The following is a 10,271-nucleotide window of genomic DNA, read 5'->3' as shown; positions in this document are numbered from 1 at the left end:
TGGTGATGATGATGATAATGTTGAGGATAAGGATGAAGAAGATGACAACATAATAATAATGATGACGATGATTGATGATGATGATGATGATGATGATGATAATGTTGAGGATGGGGATGATGAAGATGATAATGATAATATTGATGTTGTTGATGATGATGATAATAATGATGATGATTATAATAGTGATGATGATGGTAATGATAATGATGTTGATGATGATGAGGATGATGATGATGATGATGATGATCATGATAATGATAATGATGATGATAATGATAATGATGATAACGATAAAGATGATAAAGATGATTGTCATCGATGATGATGATGATGATGATGATGATAAGATGAGGATGACAATGAACAATGACAATGATGATTAATAATGATGATATTGATGATGAATGATGATGATGATAATGATGATGATGATGGTAATGATGTTAATGATGGTGTTGATGATGAAAATAATAATGATGATGATGGTGATGATGGTGATCATGATGATGATGATAATGTTGAGGATGAGGATGAAGACGATGATAACATAATAATGACGATGATGATGAGGAGGATGAGGATGAAGACGATGATAAAATAATAATAATAATGATGATGATGATGATAATGTTGAGGATGGGGATGATGAATATGATAAGGATAATAATGATGTTGATGATGACAATGATGATGAGGATGATGGTAATAATGATAATGATGATGATGATGATGATGATGATGAGCATGATAATAATGATGATCATGAGAATGATGATGATGCTGATGCTGCTGCTGCTGATGATGATGATGCTGATGATGATGAAGAACAATGATGATAATAATTATTCTGATGATGAGATTATATAAATCATGAGGCAGGATTTTGAAAGTTAAATTCTGAGATAAATTTAAAAAATCAGAACTTCATGATGTAAAGTCTCGACTTCCAATCTCTGTGTGTTTTAGGCAGAGTTCAGTGTGGAGAAGAACCATTTTCATTTGCTGGTCGATGGAATCCGTGTGACTGATGGCATCTTACCAAACAACGAGGGATCATCATTACAGCTGAACAACCCCGTTTATCTGGGTGGTGATCCAAGAAGAACCATTAAAGTACGTCCTAAACTCAGAGTGAGCAACGTTATTATCTTACACTAATTCATGCACAGTGACTATTGTGTTGAAACAGTAAAAGTTTTTTGGATGAGAGTTTAAATGGGCCTACTGATGCATAAAATAAGAATTGGAAAATTACATATTTATTTAACATCATTTTTAATAATATAAGTTATATATTATATTTACCACATGTTGTACTTAAGAGTCAGAAGATGTGTATGATGTTCAACAAAGCAAAGTTTTCCTCCAGCTATTAATAACGGGACTGACTTGGAGTTAGATGTTGAGCTGTCTGAGTTCATACTTATTTATCCAGTCAGTGGTTCATACGCACATTTCAGGGGTTTGGGACTCTGAACCAGCAGACCAAGGGTGGTGTTCCCCCTTCCACCAAAGGAGAACGGAGGGTGTGTTCCTACTACAGGTGGATCAGACTCCTCACCCTCCCTGGGAAGGTCTGCACCAGGGTGCTGGAGAGCAGAGTGATGGAGAACCTATGATTCAGAAGGAGCATAGTAGTTTCATTTTAGTTGTCTTGATTTTACACCATTTGACTACAGTGTGTAGTTTCTGCTTAAACCTTTTTTGTAGTAAAGCTATATCAAAGTTTCATAGCCTCACAAAGGTCTTTTTTCCTCTCCAAGTGTTTCTAAGGTAATATTGGAGCACCACTGTCACCTGTTCTGAAATACTTTCATGAAGTATAGGTCTACCAAGTGTTTTTGTCAGGGTGACATAGGAGATGTTTCAAATTCCCCTCTGCAGTCGGAGCTAAAGGAAGCCTAAAAATAACAGGTTCACCTGCACTTCACTCCACCTGGGCCCAGCTGGACTGACATCTATTACAACCTCTGGGATGAGAGCTGCTACTGCTGTCATCGCAGTTATTGAATACAAACCAAGGATTAGCAAACATCTATCAGGCAGCCTTGAAAACCAATCAGAAAACAGGACATGAACTCAATCTGTGGGATGGAGAAGATGAGAATAAAGTGCAGGACACTCCTGCAGGACACCTGGTCACCTTAGTCGAGTCCTGTGGGGGCACTTTGACAGTATGGGTTTCATGTGCACCATTAAGGGCTATGTGATCCCTGCGCAGCTGACATGAGAGCTTAACTTGCTGAAGCCAGACTCATCTCGTGTGTGGGACTCTAACAGTGTTACCGTTTGTCACCTGTTCTGTTCAGATTTGTTGTGAGCTGAGTTTCTGGGTGAAGGCAAAGTGCAAAAGATTTCAGTTTGATGATGATGATGATGATGATGATGATGATGATGATGATGGTCTCATTAAGTCAGGATCTCCAGCAGGTACTGGGACTGTTAGGCAGCTGGGATAAATTGTTGCTCTGGGGAAGGAAGTCAAGTATCTTAGGTGTTTTGTTGATTGTGGTACAAAAATGCAAAATTGTTGGGCAGTACCTGGAGTGACACTGACACTGTACTAATCTGCTCTCATATCATCTGTTTATCATTTTACCAAAGGTATTTGGTGCAGTGGACAGAACACAGAATCTTGTTGGATATCCACCAAACATGCTTCTTATTGGTTTGCAAATGACTTGGCGGATGGATAACTGTGTGTGAAGATGGCTGGAGACATTTAGTTCCTCCATTCTTCAGGTCACTAAAGATGTACCTCAAGGCTCAGTCTTAGGACCCATCTCATTTACAATGTACAACATTACTGGGCTGTGTGACATCTTGTCAAATGCCTCCTACCACATATATGCCAATGACTGCAACCTGCTGTTGTTCTTACTCAGTTGCACACATATTTCAACTTCTACAGGCTGCTTTTGAGGCTGTTCACATTTATCTAGAGCAACTACAAATGGTTTTAAATGCTTATCAATCAAACATAATGCATTTTTCCAATTGTTTGGTAACGTTTTTGTCAGAGCCCAAGCCCCCTGGACCGGTCTCTCCCAGCTAACCGGCCTCCATCTTGGACCACATTTTCCAGCATGCTCCTCACGGGGACTCCCGGCATTCTCCACGTCACTCCCAAGTCTATATATGGAAGTCGCCGCACCGGCTCTTCACTCAGTCATCGTTTCTTTGAGATCCATGAACAGAGTACTCAACCAAATAATCCAGCCTTCTGACATCCTTACCAAGCTCAACTCCCGTACCCAGTCGACCATCGTGACAGTTTTAGTACATCCCCAAAACAAGATCCAACCAAAGTACAGTTTGTGAGCTGGGCATCAGCTGCTAAGAATGATCTCACAGTAGAATTGTTGTTTCTGCACCTTGACTGGTGGTTTGTGAATTTGGTAAGGATGTCTTCAGGAGGCCTTCAGCGGGAGGTGTTTTAGACTCGTCCCACTGGAAGGAGATCACAGGGCTGACCTGGGGCATACTGAACAGCTCATACTTCATAGCCTGGTTGTGGTGGCCATGGAGAACACCTTGATCTAGATGAGGCAGCAGATGAGTCTGGTTCCAGATAAGTGATAAAAGGATGGATGGATTGAAGGTTTTGGAGGTGTTTAATTGTGTTATGGCGACATTATAAGGTTCCATCTTTAAGAGCCGGTCTTTTTAAAATGTCCTTTTGTCTCCAGGAACACAACATTCCTATGGACGGTATTATTGGCTGCATGCGGGAGTTTAGAATGAATGATGTTGCTGTTGGTGAACCTGATTCCAGCCATAAAATGTTACCCTGCTTTGGTGGTCTCTCAGAGATGGGGACATACTTTGGAGGTGGTCACATTGTCTCAGGTTGGTCCTCATGCCTCCACAATCCGGTTGTGTTCATTTGTTCCTATTAGAACCATCGCTTTATATTATCATGAACGTTCTCTTCCAGATGAGACTCTCACTGTTGGTTCCGACCTTCTACTGTCCTTTGAGCTGCGTCCTCAACACATGACGGGTCTTCTCTTCCATTTTAAAGGAGACAAGAACAGCCTTAATGTGTACCTACTGAAAAACAAAGTATGTTCACTGACTCCCAGAGCTAATAGTGAAAGTCAATGAAACTGGGCAGAAAAGATTAAACATGCTGTTTTTCTTAGGTGTTTGTTGATCTGAATGATGTACGTGTAACGGTGACGCCTCACAAAAGCCTCTGTGATGGGAAATTCCACAAGGTTACAGGTGAAAGTGAAATACTGTGGGATTCCTAATCCTACATGTGAGCTGCCATGGTTTTAAATGCTGCTGTTTTCTGATCTCAGTGTCCAAACAGGAAACAGTGATCCAACTAGTGGTGGACTCCATATCAGAGCGGAAAGTCAGCTTGTCCTTGTCCAATCCAAGAGCACAGTATTCACTCAACATCGGAGGTACAACGGTGAACACCATCCTCACCCATCTTGTGGCAAATAACGGGAAAATAATTCTTTATTTTCTTCCTTTTAGGGATGACAAATCGTGGCTCCCCTGTGTCACCACCTTTTATCGGTTGCCTGAGAAATGTAACTTTGGAAAACAAGCCAGTTGCGTTTCAGAGGGGATTCAGAGTTTTTGGCTTTGTGAACATCAACAGATGCCCAGCAGATTAATGACTTAAAGCATCAGCTCTGATTCACACAGCATTAACAGAAATAGCTGATTTAAATTTCAAATGAAACATTTTCATGGTCGAAAAACGTTTTTAGTGGACTGACTTGAATCTTTTCAAAGGGTTTCATTCAGCAATATTTGATGTTCTGGTAAAATATGTTTTTTAAAGCTAGTTTCTCGTTTTAGTATGAATACGGATGAAATGTGGGTGAACCAAATAGAAGTAATCTGTGTTTCTGTTAACCTGCCAAACAAAGGGTGATATATGTGCATTTACTCATGCTGGATGTTGCTTTTCTTGCAAATGCCAAGCAGAAGGTTGGTGTTTTCAGGTTTGGAACTGGAATGAGATCCAGTCACACAGCCAAACATGGATGGTTGCATTATTGTGTCCACTGAGAGCCTCAGTTTATCTCTGCATGTGAACATCAGATTCTTAAAACAGCATTTTGTTATTTGAAAGACAATAATCAACATATAAATATTCAACAACCCAAAACGATGTTAGCATGTGGAGAAAAGGTCAATTTTTACATGACATTATTATCTGAATATTAAAGGTCGATGAACTGCTTTCATACATAAAAAAGGTCAACTCAATTTCATAAAAATGCAAACCATATGTTTACATATTGAGATGGTGTAAATGTGTCATAAAATTTTGAATTCCAAAAATAAGTTTTACATCACATCTTTAGTGTGAAGTAAGAGACAATGGCTGACAATGTTAGTCTCAGTTTTAAGTTAAGAGTGTTGAAAAATGGCACCAGTTTGAAAAGATCATCTGGGACAGTGAACATTGACTGGTGGCCCACGAGCCACATCTGGCCTGCTAGACCTTCCCATCAGGCTCCCAACCCTTTGGGCCCTAGTTTAGAAGTTTAGCAGCAAAATTCATGTCCCAAATATAAATAAATGTTGTCAAGCTGCACCTCTAAAGACACAGCAGAATCATGGTTACAACTTGAACAATTTTGATCCAGTTGAGCTTTCAGAGTTATCAAAAATATTAGCTTCATCTAAACCTTCCACTTGCATTTTGGATCCAATCCCAACCAAATTATTTAAAGAAGCATTTGCTTTGGTTACTGCCCCCATTCTAAATGTAATCAATCTATCCTTAGTAAATGGGTATGTACCACAAGATTTTAAGGTTGCTGTAATCAAACCTTCACTTAAGAAGCCTTCTCTGGATCCAGATGACCCAATGAATTACAGACCAATATCTAACCTTCCATTTTTGTCCAAAGTCCTGGAGAAAATAGTGGCCATCCAAGTAAGTGAGCATTTAAACACTAATGCTCTGTTTGAGGAATTTCAGTCTGGTTTTAGAGAGTATCACAGCACTGAAACTGCATTAGTGAGAGTTACAAATGATATTCTCATGGCCTCAGATAAGAATCGTGTGTCTGTTCTAGTCTTGTTAGATCTCAGTGCTGCCTTTGACACAGTTGATCACAATGTTCTTTTAGAAAGACTTGAACATGTTGTAGGGATCAAAGGAACAGCGCTAGGCTGGTTTAAATCCTACCTGTCTGACAGATTTCATTTTGTAAACGTACATGACAAATCGTCTTCATACTCCAGGGTTACTTGTGGAGTACCACAGGGTTCAGTGCTTGGACCAATTCTTTTTACTATATATATGCTCCCAATTGGTAAAATCATTAGACAGCATGGGATAAACTTCCACTGTTATGCTGACGATACTCAGTTATATTTATCCATTAACCCTGATGAACCTAATCGGTTGGGTAGATTACAGGCTTGTCTTGAGGACATAAAACATTGGATGACTCTAAACTTTTTGCTTTTAAATCAAGAGAAGACGGAAGTTCTCATCTTTGGACCAGAAATCCAGAAAAGGAAATTGCTTAGCCAATCGCCTGACCTGAATGGCATTACATTAATCTCCGAGAACAAAGCAAGGAACCTTGGTGTTATCTTTGACCAGGACATGTCATTCAAATCCCAGGTTAAACAGGTTTGTAGGATTTCCTTTTTCCACCTTCGGAATATTGCTAAGATTAGAAGCATACTTTCCAGGAGTGATGCTGAAAAACTAGTTCATGCATTTATTACATCAAGACTGGATTACTGTAATCCATTACTCTCAGGAAGTCCACAGAATGTAGTTAAAAGTCTTCAGCTTGTCCAAAATGCTGCAGCTAGAGTTCTGATGAGAATTAAAAAGAGAGATCATATCTCTCCTGTCTTAGCTTCCCTACATTGGCTACCTGTTAAATTCAGAATAGATTTTAAGATCCTCCTTCTCACATATAAAGCTCTTAATAATCAAGCTCCATCATACATCAGTGATCTGATTGTTCCATATGTTCCTAACCGAGCACTTCGCTCTCAGACTGCAGGTCTACTGGTGGTTCCCAGAATATCTAAAATTAGGATGGGAGGCAGATCTTTTAGGTATCAGGCTCCTCTCCTGTGGAACCAGCTCCCAGCTTTAGTCCGTGAGGCAGACACTTTGTCTACATTTAAGAATAGGCTTAAAACATTTTTATTTGATAGGGCCTATGGTTAAAATCTGATGTTAGCCTAAATCTGGACAAGTGGGGGAGTAGAGGGAGGTGGAGTGTACAGTCGGTAAAGACGGCTCTCCCTTGCCCTGCCTCCAACATGCCTCCATCTAAAAGGCTAGGTTATCCTGAGTTATCTCTGTAGTTATGCTGCTATAGGCTTAGACTGCTGGAGGATACACTGACCACTTTTCACACTCTACTGCTTTATTCTACAGTCTGCTCTTTAACTGTACTATTTCCTGCTACTTCAGCTGTTAACTTTATTTTCTCTCTAAGTGTTTTTCTCCCCAGAAGAAGCTACAATGATGTTCTGCTGAGCTGTGGTGGCCTCATGGAGGGGGCCATCGACTAGCACACTGCTGCTAACCACTTAAACATTCTCTCTCTCCTGATAACTTTTTGCTTTCCTTGACGTTGGATGTGCTACTACTAGTTTATCCGTTTAATTATAGATCCACTAGGATAAATACAATAAAGTTTATCTTTCACCAAATAGAATATTTCCTAAGACATCACAATATGACTATAGACACATTACGTGTGTGTGTGTGTGTGTGTGTGTGTGTGCGTGCGTGCGTGCGTGTGTGTGTGTGTGTGTGTGTGTGTGTGTGCTCTGTCTTCTCCATCCCCAGTGAGTCGTGGAGGATGGCTGCTTATACTGAGCCAGGATTCTCTGGAGGTTTCTTCCTGTTAAAAGGGAGTTTTCCTCTCCACTGTCGCTAAATGCTTGCTTAGTATGAGGATTGCTGTATAGTCACTGACACTAGTCAGTGACTTGATGCAATTTGCTGGGTTCCTTATATAGGAAACATTATTTCTGATTGGCTTAATGAACTGACCTGAACTGGAATGTTTATTATGTGAAGTGCCTTGAGACGACTCGTCGTGATTTGGCGCTTTATAAATAAAATTGAATTGAATTGAACACCACATCAGCATGTTTACGTTCTCCAAACAGCTAAAATCACAGTGAAGAGTGACCAGAAATCCTGCTTCATGGTTGAGGGGATTTGACACATTTCTGTATCCAACACTGCTAAAATCAAAATGTACACACATTCTATCCTCCCATTATGAAGCTAAGACCCTACTGATCATGTTTCTCAGAACTCTCTACACTTTGTACAGCTTATGTCAAGATGTTAAAGCAATCAAAATGACATGAAAAGTAAACAAATCAACCTTGTCGTTACAGAAATATGCTCATTAAAGTGTGTGCGTGTCATTTTCGAACATTTTCAAAAACAGGCTGTGGGCCAATCAGGAATAGAGAAAATGCATGTTCTACTTTGTTTCTAAGTCAAATTAAACAAATAGTGTTTCATCAGAATGACTAGAAAGTCATAGCTCTCATTTATTTTATTTAATCTGCAGCAGTTCTTAGAATGTGCCTTTTCGAGCTTTCCACAGATCATAATCGTGGTGTTTGGACTACACCTGTTCACAGGAAGGAGCAACACCTGTACAATGTTTACCCGGTTGATAGACAGAGCCAACTAAACTAAACGCTGGGAAAAAACATACATTTGGACAAAAGTTGATATACTAAATAATAAAGAAATCATGATAAAATAATAATTGAACTTTATTTTAGAAGAGCATCTGACCCTCGTGGTGTCTGCTGGAACAACACTGGCACTTGGACAAATGTAGTTGAAGACCCCTAGGATGTTATGTTGTATTAACCTGGGTTTTCTGTTCAGCATCTGATGCATATTTCCCTCAAACTGTAAGTAAACTCTTTCTCGTAGTGATAATATACATGTATTATTAGTGTGAGAAGTTTGTTGTGCTTACAGTTTGAGGGAAATATGCATCAGATGTGGGACAGAATCTCCATGTTTTATTCAAAGTGAAGTTGTAACAAAAAATGCCATTAAGTATGTAAAAATCTTACATTAAACCTTTATTTATGAAATAATCAGAATGATTTTCTTTTTAAGTTAAACTGGCTAATAATTATATCTTTACCTAAAATATCTTATAACGATAATATGATAATGAAAAACAAGGCTCTTCATCAGACGGTTGAGAATATGAACAGGATTTAACGAATGAGATTATGTAGGATTACTCTTGTTAAAGAGGAGCTCTTAGAGTCGACATTTAAAACAGGCAGATGGACCATGATGCATTTAGTGATGGAGCGTTAAATCAAACAAGTGAAAAATAATAAGGAAATATGCAACTGTTGACAATTTACCCTTAAGTAAGATAACATTTGAATAAATAACATTCTGTAAATATCTCCAAAGTGCAATGCATTTTAATCTTTTAATCTGAGTGATTGCAGCACTGACATTTTCACTGGTGCTTGCAGACGTCAGCATCAGGTTTGCTGCCTGTGATGTGAATCAGTAGAAACGGTTACCCACCCCACAGGTAGACTACAATCCGCAGCTCTACGTGCAACCATGAGATGGAGCGCTTCTCTTCACACAACCAGCTCGTTTCTGATCAGAACTCAACCATCTGAACTCATCGGAGTCGGCTAATTTTCACTTCCTGCTCTCCATTTTCACTGTTTGCTTCTTAAAAGACTAAAACCCTAAATGTGTAATAAATAAGCTGAGATGGAATAATAGAATGAATAATTAATGAGAATTTTGTCTATTAAATTTTGTTTCTATTTTACTCTGAGTGAACTATCCTGTTGAAGGTGTGGGAAACACATTCAGGCCTAGTCCACACGTAGCCGGGTTAAAAAAAAAACAAAACGAATATCCGCCCCTCCAAAAACTTGCATCCACACCACCTCGTTAAAAAAAACTCTGTCCACACGTACCCGGATAAGTACGTTGTTAAGGACATGCCAGACCTGTAGGCGGCAGTACTTCCCCCATTCGTAACCTCGTCCTTCGTCTGTGGTCTTCCGCAAGGAGCAGTAATTCCGCTTGCAACAACAAACAAGCAGAAAGCGCTTGGACAATTGATAAAGCGAGCGCAGCTCTGAAGGCATCCATGCTGTCGGCTAGTGTAAACACAGGTCGCACACGTGATGTCAGCATTTTTTTGTCACGGAAAGTGACGTTGCGGACCTTAAAACTGCGGTTTTGTCCGTCCACACGCAGACACCCAAAACGGAGAAAACGCAGA

General features: G+C 39.6%; 1 protein-coding gene across 5 annotated transcripts in view; it reads left to right on the top strand.

Moving 5' to 3' along the window:
- The window catches only part of lama3 (laminin, alpha 3), a 30,060-nt gene extending 24,350 nt beyond the window's left edge, over nucleotides 1-5,710 (top strand). For 4 of the 5 annotated variants that reach the window (XM_054730034.2, XM_054730032.2, XM_054730035.2 and 1 more), the window contains 6 exons: nucleotides 970-1,134; nucleotides 3,693-3,852; nucleotides 3,941-4,068; nucleotides 4,149-4,230; nucleotides 4,311-4,418; nucleotides 4,495-5,710. In XM_054730034.2, the coding sequence (XP_054586009.1) occupies nucleotides 970-1,134; nucleotides 3,693-3,852; nucleotides 3,941-4,068; nucleotides 4,149-4,230; nucleotides 4,311-4,418; nucleotides 4,495-4,637 (786 nt within the window). In that variant the 3' untranslated portion in view covers nucleotides 4,638-5,710. The remainder of the gene's footprint in view (nucleotides 1-969; nucleotides 1,135-3,692; nucleotides 3,853-3,940; nucleotides 4,069-4,148; nucleotides 4,231-4,310; nucleotides 4,419-4,494) is intronic. The other variant, XM_054730033.2, reaches the window with a different exon arrangement.
- The last annotated feature ends 4,561 nt before the right edge of the window (nucleotides 5,711-10,271 follow it).

This window comes from Nothobranchius furzeri, chromosome 8, assembly GCF_043380555.1.
Source record: "Nothobranchius furzeri strain GRZ-AD chromosome 8, NfurGRZ-RIMD1, whole genome shotgun sequence".
Classification (NCBI taxonomy): domain Eukaryota; kingdom Metazoa; phylum Chordata; class Actinopteri; order Cyprinodontiformes; family Nothobranchiidae; genus Nothobranchius; species Nothobranchius furzeri.
The sequence above is the reverse complement of the archived record's forward strand: the minus strand, read 5'-3'. Positions and strand labels throughout refer to the sequence as shown.